Source organism: Podarcis muralis, chromosome 15 (assembly GCF_964188315.1).
Source record: "Podarcis muralis chromosome 15, rPodMur119.hap1.1, whole genome shotgun sequence".
Taxonomy (NCBI): domain Eukaryota; kingdom Metazoa; phylum Chordata; class Lepidosauria; order Squamata; family Lacertidae; genus Podarcis; species Podarcis muralis.
Window position 1 is genome coordinate 23,956,210 of NC_135669.1, and position 15,583 is coordinate 23,971,792.

General features: G+C 45.1%; 1 protein-coding gene across 2 annotated transcripts in view; it reads left to right on the forward strand.

Moving 5' to 3' along the window:
* The first annotated feature begins 2,127 nt into the window (after positions 1-2,127).
* The window catches only part of GRAMD1B (GRAM domain containing 1B), a 209,058-nt gene continuing 195,602 nt past the window's right edge, over positions 2,128-15,583 (forward strand). The window contains exon 1 of one of the 2 annotated variants that reach the window (XM_077919744.1): positions 2,128-2,325. Coding sequence is in view for 1 of the 2 variants with exons in the window: in XM_077919748.1 (XP_077775874.1) it covers positions 2,300-2,325 (26 nt within the window). In the remaining variant the exon portion in view is untranslated. The remainder of the gene's footprint in view (positions 2,326-15,583) is intronic. The other variant, XM_077919748.1, reaches the window with a different exon arrangement.

Consider the following 15,583-nt stretch of genomic DNA (forward strand, 5'->3'; position numbering starts at 1 on the left):
AATCTCCTTTCCCCCTGTAAGAATCATCCTCCACTGGTGCAGAGCCAGAGGCAATTACTTTTCTTCTGTGACCACAGTCAATATGTGGTACTCTCAGTTTCCAAAAGTAAATGTTACTGAACTAATGTGAAGAGCTTTTTTTAGTTCCAAGGTGGCAGCATTAAAGCTCTCAGGTCTGGAACTGCTGAAGAACAAGGCATGATTTTGTATATATTTGTAAATGCAAAGGAAACGGCAATCTGTTTTTTAAAGTGCAACTCCTTCTCATGCCAGTAACTATGTGGTCAGGGAGGCAAAATGTGACTTCTCAGTTGTACATCTTCTGGAAGAGAAGAAATACTCTGCTCTCTTTTGGATTGGGCTGTATTTACTTTCAGCAAACTGGGAAGCCTGTGCCATTTTAGCTGAAAAGGAATGCTCACATGATTATACTGGAGTCTCCAAAGGAAAGAATCTAAACTACATGTGTGATGATCTCTGGAAATAAAAGAAAGTGCTCCACACAGCATATAGTCAAACTATGGAACTCACTCTCACAGGACGCAGCAATGGCCAACAACTTGAATGGCTTTAAAGGAGGATTGGACAACTTATAGGCACAATAGCTATGCTCTGCCTCTATGGTTAAGTCTTCTGTTGGACTATTTTGAAATAACCTGCTTGGAGGAATGCATATGACAAACAGTACATCAGATTAAAAAACAAAAATGGACATTGCAGGCAAAATCAGTGAGCAGAACACTAGATTTCTGTTCAGTCCTACAAATGCTACATGATTCTCCCCTCCTGGCTCTAATATCATTAACTGCACTAGGAGTAAGGTAACCTATTTTGTCCATTTGCTTTTACAAAGACACCAAAGCCATTCAGCAAGGGAGTTTGGACTGGTGTTCATGGAGCTGCTGGACAGGCTTCCTTCTATGTACTGACCAGATACCAACCTGCTTAGCTTCAAAAATGGAGCTACATCAGGCATAACAACAACAACAACAACAACAACTTATTATTTATACCCCGCCCATCTGACTGGGTTTCACCTGCCACTCTGGGTGGCTTCCAACTGAATATTAAAAACAATACAGCATCAGACATTAAAAGGTTCCCTAAACAGGGCCGCCTTCAGTTGTCTTTTAAAAGTAAAATACCGGTAATTGTTTATTGCCTTGACATCTGCTGGGAGGGTGTTCCACAGGGCAGGCGCCACTACTGAGAAGGCCCTCTGCCTGGTTCCCTGTAACCTCACTTCTCGCAGCGAGGGAACCTCCAAAAGGCCCTCGGTGCTGGACCTCAGTGTCCGGGCTGGATGATGGGGGTGCAGATGCTCCTTCAGGTATACAGGCACCTTCAGATCTTTCTCAGCCTACTGAGCTCATACCTAACCATTCTGCTGCATGGCCAAACTGCAAACTCATAAGCAGGGCAGCTCAGAAAGGTCAATAGAAACAGAAAGAGCAGGGTGGGGAACCAGCCTTATTTTTGCATGTGTCTAGAATCAACATCGCCCCCACCCCAATGCTACCCACATGCCGAGTTTAGTAAACACCTGAGCCATCATGATCCTTAAACAAACTGTTCACAGAAGAGCTTGTTCCAGATGCACTGTTCCCACCCACTCATTCCAGGATTGCACGCAGCCACCTCCTCTTTCCTTCTTCCTCTCCTCAAGCCTGATAGATTAAAAGGGGGGAAAAAGATGAGGATTTTGGTTGTTAGCTTGCACCTTTCTAATAATAGCCTTCTAGCCAGACCTTATCAGTCACAGCTTGGTAGGTCTGTTCAACAGGGCTGCCTCTGTTCTCTGCCAGATCCCTTTTAAATCTCTCTTTATTGTTGCTATTTTTCTCAGATCACATTACTAAAAGCTGCAGCATCCTGGGGAGAGGATATCGAGGGAGACGAGCTGAATGTGTTTGTGCTGGAAAATATGGGGGGGACTCACACTCACAGGCACGCTGCTTCCTTGTATCCTTCAGCCAGCCAAGAGTTAACAAAATGAAGAGCTCTCATGGAGGCAGAGGGTGTTCTCGGCAGTGAAAGGTGGATGTGTTACTGGATGTTAAGAGAAACGGTTCACTCATCTGTCCACCAGGAGCCTGTGGTTTGAGCTTTCCACATTTGAAGATCCAGGCTTACATACAGCAAAAACTTCCTTTTGCAAGCCTTATCTGTGCATCCAGCTGGAGAATCTTCTGCTCTCTTCACACATGGCTGGGATTTAACTGAGGAGTGGGGGATGCTGCTGTGAGGAGTTCCCCTTTAGATGGATTTTTGACAGGACTCCCTCAGGTTGTCTGGATGAATGAGTGCCTTTCAGAGCCGAAGAAGGTAAGCAGCCTTCTCAGTGTTACTATAAGCATTCCAGTTAGCATCCCTAGGGACCACATACAATCCTGGCATTGTGCCTCTTTCACACTGGGGAGATTGGAACCGGTTCTCTCTCCACGCCCTGGCTGTGGAACCAGGTATATAACTTAATTGTTTTTAGTCTTTTTTTGCTATAAAAACAACAACAATCCAAAAAGCATGCATCATTTTGACAAGATATATATATTTTTGCATGGTTTAATCTGAGAGGTGCCCGTGTGGTAGTTCAAATGCCTTATCTAACATGTTTGTCTATTCCTGGAACCTCAAAGTTATTGCCAGACGTTGTGGTAAAGCTATTAACATGGACTTACTGCCAAAAAATAAATAAAAGGTGTAGGATAACTGACTTTTATGGGTTTGCTGATGATGGTCTTGTAGGAAGCAGGTGTAACCAAATGTCTGGTCCTCAGGTAAATTACCAGGAAACAAGCATACTTGCATTTAATGTTTAAGTAAATGGTGCAAATGACTTGCTCCCACTAATGTCCTGACTTGAGAAACCAAGCTTTCCATAGTCTAGTTAATATTTCAGCTGTGCCTTTAAAGAAAAGGACAAAAGACAGTTTATGGAGTTTCATGTTTTATACTTGAGCCCTTATAGTGTTGCACCCAAAAATGGATAGGATGTCCCTATCTTTTTTTCAGGTAATTAAAGCAATCAACACAATAAGCCACACGTTAAGGCAAATACTGCTTAGTTTGCATACAACAGTGAAAGGTTTGGATAAAAAAGTGAACTTTTTTTTGAGAATAGCAGCTTTCATCCTGCGGTGCTCTGAAAACATAGCAAAAAATATCCACAATGAAGTGTTCCTCTTGTGCAACTCAAAGGTGATTCTGGCAGTGAAAGGTGGGTCTGTAAATGGATGTCAGAAAACAACTCCCTCTTCTGTCCACCACCAGCTTGCGGTCAGAGCTTCTGTATTTTGAGGATCTATGTCAGGCTGCATATAGAAAACTATTTGCAAATACATGAGCCTCAGCTATATCCAGCGTCATCTGCAAGATATATTTTGGTTAAAGGGGTCAAGAGGCTAATTTTTGAGTGGAGATTGGGTGACTCAGAAAACATGAAAGCAGTATCTGCTGAAGTCTCAGTTCTTAAATCAAGATAGGATTTCCAGTAGTTGTTGTCTGGGGGAGTTAGAGAGCTAAGCCATACACCTACATCTTTCCTTCCCTAGTTCCTGTCTCCTCCACTGTCAACTCATTTAACCCTGTTTTTCTTTTAAAAAAAAGGCAAGCCATGCAATAGAGCAGTGTTCACAAAATTCAACTGAGCAAATCTTGGGTGAAATTTTCTAGGTTTCTTTCCATGCAGAAAAATCTATCAAATATATGTTTTACTATGAGCTACATGCTCATTTGCAGTACAGTGAGCCCTTTTTTATATATATAAAGAGTATGTACAGTTGGAATTTGCAAACCTGAACAGATGGATCTTCTTAGCTGAAACAAACATTTTAATGAATTCAGTAATGTTTTTTGCATGGTTTCCAGCCCCCTCTCCTTCCTTGTTCCTATTTCATCTAGAGTCGGGTAAAAATGTTTTGCAAATTCAGCAGCACACTTTGTTGGGATTCCTGGAAGAGATGCAGTCTCTATGAATATATAAAACACTTTCCCTTTTTGAGGTCTGAGGCAAACCCGTCAGTAATATATTTTTGCATGCAGAACATGCTGCTTGCTCCATACTGTTCATTTATTCTGCAAGCTGGGGATAGTTTCCCCCTTATTAGCATTGGGTGGTCAGATCACTCTGTTCCAGACTGCTCAGAGTTCAGCTGGGGGCAAGCAATGATAATTCGTATGCAAGCTCTGAAAGGAAGCACAAAGCAAAGAGTGGGTGCTTCACAATGGAAATACGGGTTACTTGTAAACACCTGGGCCCAGCACATCCTTTTCCGAGTGTATTTGGCAAGCTGCCACAGGTGGGATATGATTCAATCCTAAAACAAGTGGACCTGTCCTGTACAGTCAGGTCAAAGTCTATGTGTCCATGAGAAGACGTATCACAGTGTGATGCATACTCATTTGATCCTTCTGGTCCGAGCTGTTTCGCTAATGGCACTGAGTAAATGAATGACAGAAGTAGGAAAAAAGCTTACATAGATGGAAGAAAGAAGCTGAGGGGAGTTGCCTGTGTAGGGAAAGAGCACACTATTTCCACATTCACACTGTACATTTGAAGTTCTATAATATCACTTTAAACAGCCATGGTTTTTCCTGAAGAGTTATGGGAGCTGTAGTTTGTTCAGGGAGCTGAATGTTGCTAGAAGGTCCCTATTCTCCTCCCAGAGCTATGGACCAGTGCTTTCTAGGCACGAGACAAGCAGAGGTGTGGACGAGCCCTTTGTATGTTATCAATGAAATATTAAAAGAGAGGCCCACTGGTCAGTTCCCAGGATGTCTAAAGTGGTATCATGACCTTGCCAACTGATGCTGAGCAAAATGTTGGACCTCCAGCCCACAACTCTGAGAAGAAGCCAAATAAGGTTTCTCCTGACAGATCGGGGCAAAGATATGACTGCTTTAGTAGCTTCCTTTTTAGCCACAATTTTATCCAAAAGTGTTCCCAACGAACTATCCTTACAGGAAATAGACAAGGCATAGCAGAATATCCAAATGCACACGACCATAGTGTGAGCTTATAACCCTTGATAGCTTCACCCTTGTCTTTTTAATTATTCCAATTACTTGAAACATTTTATACTGTGATGCCAATAAAGGTATTTGATTGATTGGTTGATTGATTGATTGGTTGATTGATTGATTGAAAAAAATGGTATCATGGTGTTTTAAATGTATGGTGTAAATGTGGCCTAAATCAGTACAAGGAGCTGAAAAAAAATACTGTAAAACTTAACAGAGGAGAATATTTACTAACTTCTAAAATAGACAGACTTACCTGTTTTTTTCCCCCATAGAAAAGAGTATGGCAGCCAAGCAGCCAGGCTATTTGGCTGCCAAGCTGAAGTCTGTGGCTTTGTGTTCAATGGCTGGGCTTTGTGTTCAATGGCTGCTTCCAGACCATTCAGCCTTTTACCAAGGCCCTGGTCTGTTTGCTTGGGGAAGCCCGAAGAGACCAGACTTGATGCTGGCAACATTGCTCTTTTGTGCTGAAAGCCGTAAAACTGGTGGATTAGATCTTCAGTGTGAATTTGAACTGTGCTTTCTGCAGACCAGTGGCCAGCCAGGCACCCATGGAAGGCCTGCAAACAGGACCTGAGTGCAGAAGCACTCTTTGCTTTTGTGGTTTCCAGCAACTGGTATGCCGAAGGATCCTGCCTCCAACTGTAGAGGCAGAGCTAGTAGCCTTTCATAGTGTTATCTTCAATGAGTTTGTGCAATCCTCTTTTACAGCCATCCAAGTTGGTGGCCATCACTGCGTCCTGTGGGAGTGAGTTCCATAGGTGAACCATGTGCTGTGTGAAGACCCTCTTGGTGGTGGCCCTGGGGAGGGTCTTCTCTGTGGTGCCCCCTAAGCTGTGGAACTCTCCACAGAGGAGCCTCTGGTACCTTCTTTATAGATGCACATCCCGACCCTGGCTTTTGACACCTGAGATATATATTTTTAGGACACACCTTAATTACATGATTATAAGTTGTATTAAACTGTTTTTAACATTGTGTTTTAATTGTAACCTACCCTGGGACCTTAGCAGCAAGGGTGGGCCGTTGTTGTTGTTATTATTATTGCTATTTATGAGGATGGTGATGTGTGCCATAATATATATGTGGACTTTGTAAAAAGGTAAAGGTAAAGGACCCCTGAAAGTTAAGTCCAGTCGCGAATGACTCTGGGGTTGCGGCGCTCATCTCGCTTTACTGGCTGAGGGAGCTGACGTTTGTCCACAGACAGTTTTTCCGAGTCATGTGGCCAGCATGACTAAGCCACTTCTGGTGAAACCAGAGCAGTGCATGGAAACACCATTTACCTTCCTGCAGGAGGTGTACCTATTTATCTACTTGCACTTGACATGCTTTTGAACTGCTAGGTTGACAGGAGCTGGGACCGCACGGGGATTCGAACCATTGACCTTCCGATCGACAAGCCTCAGGCTCAGTGGTTTACACCACAGCACCACCCGCATCCCCAGTACCCCACTAATGGGTGTCATTTGCAGAGTCTGGAAAAACAGACAGCAGTAAGTGTAGTAGAGACAAGGAATAATGGAGGCTTGACCCACACTATACCCAGGGCAGTGGATGTTCTAATCTGTACGCAGGTTTGTTGCCCCCCACCCCAGCTTCTGTGGGCTGTGGAATAACCACCTACTTGCTCCTACCTACCTTATTTTTTGCTCTATAAGACTCACTTTTTCCCTCCTAAAAAGTAAGGGAAAATGTGTGTGCGTCTGATGGAGCGAATGCAGGCTGCGCAGCTATCCCAAAATCCAGAACAGCAAGAGGGATTGCTGCTTTCACTGTGCAGCGATCCCTCTTGCTGTTCTGGCTTCTGAGATTCAGAATATTTTTTTCTTGTTTTCCTCCTCCAAAAACTAGGTGCGTCTTGTGATCTGGTGCATCTTATGGAGTGAAAAATACGGTGCTTGCTCCCTCCTCTGCTGCCACCACACATTGTGCTGCATCTGTTACTGGCAGAGAAGCAGCACTGCCATTGGTGCTGATTTGGAGCAAAATCAAACCAATTTGGGGTGAAATTTCACCCCAAACAGATGCAATCTTGCCCAAAATCGGTGCCAATGGTGGAGAAACCTCTCCGCAAGCAGTGAATGTGGCAGAGCAGGTGGGGTACCCATGGGTGTGCTGCCTGGGAGGCTTCTGCCACCTGAAGCAATTGCCTCACCCTGCCTAATGGCTGGGCCGGCTCTGGGCACTATCCTACAGAGCAGTGCTATGGACTTAATTTGTGGCACATTTACCAACAATGGTTGACCCATAGCTGCTGTACGTATTCCAGCCGTGGGGAAAGAAAATGTATGGGGGGGGGGATATATTTTTGTGCATACTTCTGCATGCCTGCCACCTTCACACACACATACACACGCACCCCACAAAAAATTACCTGCTGCCTTAATGCCAACATATCTGGACTCCTGATGTCTGTCCACAATAAGCACCATGCCCTCAATCCTGGGCGGACAGCGCTTTGACTCAAAGGCACTTGCTGCCAACACAATGCAGCATGCAATCACCTCGCCCACAAAATGGTTCCAGCAAGGTGTTTCTCTGTGCCACTTCTTCCACATATATTAGCCTGACACCAGGACAGCCTTGCTTCATGATTGTCCTTGCTACACATACTTTCTGCAACGCTAAACACGATAAATGCATCACAGTTATCCTCTTCCCACGCTGTACCTGTGTTCTTCTGATTTTCACCTTGCTGCTGAGCCATGTGAAATCACGGTGTGTGAATTCATTGTAATTCTATTACCATGTTGGAGATGACTCATAATATATTAAGAGTTAGAAGGGCCCTGCAGGGTATCAAGTGTAACCTGTTGCGCCGGAAGGCTTAAGTCATCCCTGATTGGTTTTTATCCAGCCTCTTCTTTAACATCTCCACAGTGCTACAAGTTCTGTTGCCAAATCAACAGCCCAATCTTCTGAGTACTTGCCAAGGGGTTCTGCCACCCTAGGACTTACATTGCTTCCAATCAGTTGGCACCCTGCGGAAGAGGGGATTTTAATGTTGCAGAGTGCCTGGGAGGTGTGGAAATTTCCTTGTAGCTCCTGTTTGTTTTAACAGGGCTTGCACAAGAGAACATCCCTCTGGACTGCATCCAATGTTAATTAGTGCTCCATGTTAATGAGTGGGAGGGAGCAAGCCATTTGCATTTTCTGCTTCTAGATGCAAAATGGGTTTTGCAACCTTGCTTGGTGCTGTTGTATTTTCTTTGTCAGTTGGAAAAAAATAGGTGGGGGGTTGGAAATGCCATTCTGTGACATTCATTAAGGTGCACATCTGGGGTGACTGTGACCATCTTCCTCCCTCTGAATGAATGAAAAGCAGAGGCTAATGCAAAAGAACCGTCTGTCATCTCTCTTTTTGGTGTGACACTCATGGTTGTGACATGAAGCACGTTGGAAAATCCAGAGGCTCTCTAGCTAAGACAACCTCCCTGCCCTCTTTCCCCTTTCAGCAAGCAGAATCCCAAAGGAACAATCCACTAGATATGACAGGCTTGATTTCCGAGCAGAACTCATATTTAAAATGTGGGACAGGATGCATGTTGGGGGGAAAAAGAGAAGGGCATTCTGATTCTAAATAAATACGTTTGCTGAAAATAAGTCAAAACTGATTTCAGCTGAGCTTCCCGTCTTATTTCTTTTATTCTGTTTCTTACCTGGCCTTCACCATAAAGTCTCAGGTTCGCAATATACAATTAGGGATGGTGGCAGGGAGGGGAACCATGTAAAACAGTTCCAAACAAAACAGAATAGCTTAGATTAAACCAAAGAGCTGGGTCCCACAAAACACCTTAGCTGTCAATAACTAGGGCAAAGAGCTATGTCTTCAAAGAAAAGTTATACTATGAAGACTGCACCTTTGTGTGACAGCTCTGTGGGGATGGAGTTTCACAATTTAGGGGCTGCTAGTGGAAGGCCAGGGACACAAGGTGGTGCTGTGGGTTAAACCACAGAGCCCAGGACTTGCCGATTAGAAGGTCGGCGGTTCAAATCCCCGCAACGGGGTGAGCTCCCATTGCTCAGTCCCTGCTCCTGCCAACCTAGCAGTTCAAAAGCACGTCAAAGTGCAAGTAGAAAAATAGGTACCGCTCTGGCGGGAAGGTAAACGGCGTTTCCGTGCGCTGCTCTGGTTTGCCGGAAGCGGCTTAGTCATGCTGGCCACATGACCCGGAAGCTGTGCGCCGGCTCCCTCGGCCGCAACCCCAGAGTCGGCCACGACTGGACCTAATGGTCAGGGGTCCCTTTACCTTTACCTTTATTTAGAAGGCCACCATTTTTGGCCACCATTTCCTACACTTCTGAAGGTGGTGGAATGACTAAGAGAGCCTCCTCTGATGATAGTGCTGGGATAACTCAGGTGGTAGAGCAGAAGACTCTTAATCTCAGGGTTGTGGGTTCAAGCCCTACATTGGGGGGGGTGTTCCTGCATTGTAGGGAGTTGGACTAGATGACCTTTGTGGCCCCTTCCAACTCCATGCTTCTATGATTCTATCTCTTTTCCCCAACCCAAAATATGCCCATGACTTCTCCATGGACTCATGACAAGCAGAGTGGGTTGGTTTCCTGCTTTACAAAGGATAGGCTTCTATTTGGGCTATCATAGGATAGCTCTCCAAAGGGGATGCCTGTTTGTAAGGCTGTGTGGTCTCACTCTGGTTTAACGATAAAGAACCATCAGAAATGAGAACAAGAAGAGCCTTGAAGTTGTCCCATCAGCAGTTATCTGAACTGCAGACAGGTCACTAGTTGTGATGGCTTGGGACTCAGGCTCGGACTTGGAATCAGAGGGGTCTCAGTCTGCACCGGATCCTTTGCCTCAGGCATCATCTGAACCAAGTCTGGGGCCTGATCCTGAAGAGTCCCAGTCTGCACAGGTGCCTCAGGGGCCTGAGCCTGTCCTGGCTCCAGATGCAGGGTTTACCTCGTTGCCTTCAGCTGGGCCATCACTTACAGCTGCTCCACTACCGGTTTGGTCAGGGGAGGCTGAGGCGGCCCCTGGGTCTAGTAACCCACCAACGTCTCCCGAGTTGCAGAGACTAAGGTCTGAGAGAAGGAGAGACCTGAGTACTCGCAGGAGGAGTGCTTGCCTTCGGGCGAAACAGGGAGGTGTGTCGCCAGGGGATCAGGACTGGCTGTTACCCCAAAAAAGATAAAAGGCTGTCAGATGCCGCCCCAGGTTGCGGGAGCAACATTGCTGTATGTATGCCAGATCTTGTACCTGTCCTTGCCTGGTTTCCTGCCTCGGCTCCGTCGGACTGACTCCTAGTGGAACCTTTGGATTCTAGACTGGACCTGGACTGTGTGTCTTGGGTTACCCCTGGGGCCAGCACACTAGTCACCATGTACCTCGCCATGGAAAGGTGGACTGTATTTCTATTTAAATGATAGTAATGATATCTGATTTTGTATCTGTGGTGTTGTGAGTTGGGAGGAGGTACCCCCTAAACCCTATGAATTAGCAAATGGTGGGATTTTGATAAATTGGAGTATTGGAGGGAAGTTTGCAGGCCAGTGGAAAAATACAGGCTAAGCTTCCATCCCAAGCCTGGGCCTCATCTGGGACAGAGGTGTTAATATGACAAAAGGTGTTGAAGGCTAATCTGAGAGGAGTTCTTGAGCCTGGGAAGGCAGAGGCTGCCAAGGTAAGTGAGTGTGAGGTGACAGGAAAAGAGTGTCTTTAGCAAGATGTGCTGGGAAGAAGGAGGGAGAGAACAAAGACTGAGATCCATCTTGGGCAGGCTGTTTGGAGCCTGCTTGGGAGAGATGCCTTTGACTCCAGTGCTGCACTGCTGTGGGGAACAAGCCCCCCCTGAGAGGACCTTGCTAGAGTACCTGGACTCCCTCCATGCAAACTGAAGGTGTAAATATGTGAATGAATCATATTTCTTAGAGCTATGACAGTCTGCTGCATCTTCAGTTCTCCAAAGGTGCACAAACCCTGGGTGAGCACCGGGAACCCCCTATAATCTAGCTGCTGCGAGCAGAGAGTGAGGGGTGGCAACTAACTTTTCTAACAGTGCATACAAATATTGAAGTATGTCCTCTTTTGTCCTCCTTTTTGATGACGCCTTTCCTCTTTTTGGGTGACGGGTAAGTGGCCATTCAATTTTTCCTTAATCTGTTCCCCTCAGTTCTATATCACTTTCTTGTAGGCAGAATTATTTCTATGAAATATACATCAAAGTCTTACAAAATCTTATGCAGGCAAAGCATGCAGGGATAAAAAGCTTCAAAATTACAAAAAAAACAAAACAACCTATAACAAAAAGAGATTATATCTGTAGTGGCTGCTTATCTACACTTCACTCTGTTCCTTTTGGGACTCTGAAACCCTCTAAGAGGGTCTCAATAAACATATTTTACAGGTGATTTTTCAGGTTTTGTGGCACTGATACAGCAGCACTGCTTTCCCCTGTCCTTGCTCCCCCGCGAAAATGTTGATTTTGAGCTAGATCATTGCCAATATCCAGATCCATCCTGCTAAGCAGATAAACAAGGCTTAACCAAACACCCCATTCTTCCCAGCTCCTTTCCTCACCAGGTTCCTTTTCTCTGCTGAGTGAAACAATAATAAAATCTCTACAAACCCAGGATGTGAGCTTTCGTTAGACGCTGGCATGGAACAACTCGCCGCTGAGATGGTTTTGTTAGCTTTTTTTAAATTGACCCTCATTGTGCTCATCCAGGAAATGAAGAGAAAAATAATCTCTTCAACTCTTTTTTTGGACAGCCCACTTCAAAATTAAAAATTAATCATCCTTTGTATCTCTAGTTTGTGAGGATTCACATATAGAAATGTTCCAAGGCCAGCTATTTGCTCTGCGATCGCCTTCTGTGAGTAATATCCCCTTTCACCTAATTGGGTTTTTAAAAAATCTTCCTATATTGATTTGCTTGTTCTCCCAAGTAAACTGAGTGTGAGGGGGGAAAGGAAGTGGGTAGAACTGGAATAAAGAAGCAGAGCAAGCGAAGCAGTAGCTTTCACTATGCCAATCAATATTCAAAAGCAAAACATTTCACAAAATGATATTTTGAGGTGACAGATGATGCTCACCTGATAAAGATGAGAGATTCTTAAAGACAGAGTTGGAAGATTTGAAGAAAGTTTATAAACTGCTTGTAACGTTGAGACACTCCCATGTGAATGATTACAGTTTTGCCATAGTGTGGCATGCACCGCAATCTCTGAGCAGTGAAAGAATTCATTGGTTCCTCTGCTTACTCCAAGTTTGGTTTCCTTGGAATGAAGAGACTGTGGTGTCTTTAGCACATGCGGTTTATTTGCACATATATACAACCTGGAGGAGACTCTTGAGAGTCCCATGGACTGCAAGAAGATCAAACGTATCCATTCTTAAGGAAATCAGCCCTGAGTGCTCACTGGAAGGACAGATCCTGAAGCTGAGGCTCCAATACTTTGGCCACCTCATGAGAAGGGAAGACTCACTGGAAAAGACTCTGATGTTGGAAAAGATGGAGAGCACAAGGAGAAGGAGACGACAGAGGACGAGACGGTTGGACAGTGTTCTCGAAGCTACCAGCATCAGTTTGACCAAACTGCGGGAGGCAGTGGAAGACAGGAGTGCCTGGCGTGCTCTGGTCCACGGGGTCACGAAGAGTCGGACACGACTAAACAACTAAACAACAACAACCTGAGTGTAGCATGGAGGGGTTTACTGCACTAACGCCCAACAGATCTTTCTTCTCCATCGGGTTCCCAGGGAAGTCCCAAATCACAGCATGGGTTCAGAACAGAGAAAGACATGTCTCTATCTCTGTAATTGCGTGGTGAGGCCCTGGACCCCCCCAGCTTCCCAAAATAAATACACAAACACAAGTACAGAAGAAAGGAGACTGCTCCCTGGCTGCACCACAATTTAAACAGGCATAGCCATGCCCTCAGGCCAACCCGATTGGTTGGGGGGCGTGACATGGCCGGGGATCCCTTGACGTGGGTGGCATTACTCCATCCCACTCCCGGATTGCAGGGAGGCCCTGGATTCCCACCCGCAAAGCAGCCCTCCAAAAAGGGAGCACTGACAGCTTATACTCACACACACCCAGGCCTATTGTTCTCCATTTTATGGCCATATTGCATCCAGCCAGGTGTGGTGGGAAAAGGCCCACTCATTTATCTCCATGGTAACAGGGGTCACTCTTTGGTACTTAACTGACATGCTGAGGCCATTATCTTACAAATAAACTTTTCTGACTTGCCTCTTCTACCAGATTCTAAACCTGACATACACAGGACCACAGGTTTGGAAGGGAACCGCAGTTTCATCCAGACTCCCCTTAGCTTTCTGATGGTATTTATCCCTTCCATTCTCATTCAGCAGAGGACGGGTAGTCAGACATGTGAGACAGTATTGCTGTGTGTTTTTTAGTTCTGTTGGGACCAGTGTAAGACTGATGTTTTATAGATACATCTGTGGACATCTTTCAACAGATACATCTTTGAACAGTTGCAAGGTGGGAAAGGGGAGAGAATAAAAGGAGTCAGAGGCAGATGGAAGCGGGGAGGAATCATGGAGAAAATAGAAAGAAAGAAAAGCAGGACCCAGAGGAATAGCAGATTAGAGAGATGATATGACCTTGTCTTTGCCATCTTTGTTTTAACATCCTTTATGTCATAAATGGTCATGGCTAAGATTAAGCTGGTGCCAGAGGAGATAGGACACTTCCGCCTTATCTCCAGGCTGTCTCTCACTCAAATGACTGAGCATCTCCCCCCCTCCCCCAGTGTAACTAGATATAGTTCTCAGGATTTAATTTAAACAAACGTCAGGGTCTCTCCATCAAGGCTGCACACACCAAGGCTGAGTCCTCTCAGCAAGATAAACAGATTTTTACAAAATGCACATGGTTGCAGGGGTGCTCTCAGGGCAGAAACCAGCTTGGTTGGCTGGCTAGGCAAGGCAACTGTAGCAGCTCAACCAGGCTGTTGTCAGCAGTTATATTTTCAGGCCTCCTGATCCTGCCATGTTGAAATGATTTAGTATTCCCTTCAGTGATCCGTAGCACAGATTAGGCCACTTCCCTGGTGGCTTAAGAGGTAAAGTTTCTAGGCCGTACTTGCCACCAGTTGGAGACCCCTGGTTCCTTACAGTTTGTGCATTGGTTACGATTAGATATCTCAAATGCTTATGAGATTTATGGCTGAATTACGGTTGCTACAAGGCACAGTGTTGTCCAGTTGAAAAGCAGAGGGCAGTTAAGATGGATTCAGTTCTCAGTTTAATAATGCAATAGAGCTGGCCACACCTGCACCATACATATAAAATACTGCCATACCACTTTGAACAGTCATAGCTTCCCACAAAGAATCTTGGGAGTCTTCATTAAGGGTACCAAGAATTGTTAGGAGACCACCCCTAATTTCCCTCACAAAGCTACGATTCCCAGAGTGGTTTAACAATCAATTCCTCTTCCCAGAGAACTCAGAATTGTAGCTCTGGGCAGGGAATAGGGGCCTCCTAACAGTTCTGAGCACTCTTTACAAACTACCATACTTTCCCATGTATAAGACTGTGCTTTTTTCTTTAAAAATCATGCTAAAAAGTGGGGGTCGTCTTATACATGGGTAGTGCATAGGGTGGACGTTTGATTGGTTGCTGTGTCAATGGGTGGTGTTGATTGGCTGACGCTCCGACAGTTGGGTGGGCGATAGTCAACCTGTGCCGGCGATGGGACAGATGGGAGGTGGATTTTGTGATGGGTGCAGGTGTGCGATTTTCGGCTATCGCCCCTAAAAAAAGCTCAACAACTCTGAGCAATCTCTCCCCATTTTCTTAAATTTGAGTCCCCCAAAATAGGGGGCACCTTATACATGGGGGCACCTTATAGACGGAAAAGTACGGTACATTTTCCATGATTATATGGAGGAAGCCATGGTGGTTTAAAGTGGCATGATACCACTTCAAGTGTGTAGTGTAGATGGGGCCAAAACCTTGCCACTCTAGTTCCCTGTTTGCAACATAAAAGATATAATGATAAAAATACTGCTTCTATCCGCCATTGTTTCTTAAACTTAACTTTGGGGAACTTTTCTAGCATTCATGTGTTTCTGCAGTTGCACCCCAAGGAGGTTTGAACTACCCGCTTTAAAATATGTAAGCATCTTTAACAAAAGTGTTAAGTGAAAGAAATAGATTTCCCCCCCCTTTTTGTAAAGAATGGTTTGCTGTGAATATTATACAGTGATACCTCTGGTTAAGTACTTACGTAATTCGTTCCGGAGGTCCATTCTTAACCTGAAGCACCACTTTAGCTAATGAGGCCTCCTGCTGCTGCCACGCTGCCAGAGCACAATTTCTGTTCTCATCCTGAAGCAAAGTTCTTAACCTGAAACACTATTTCTGGGTTAGCGGAGTCTGTAACCTGAAGCGTATGTAACCCGAGGTACCACTGTATATTAATATTAACACAGTTAACTAATGGAACAGAAACTTATTTAAATTTCCACTTTGAATAAATGATACTTTGAAGTTAATGAAAAGAATGGACATGGCCACTCCAGGATTTCAAAAAAGAAAGAAGGGGGGGGGGGGGAGAGAAC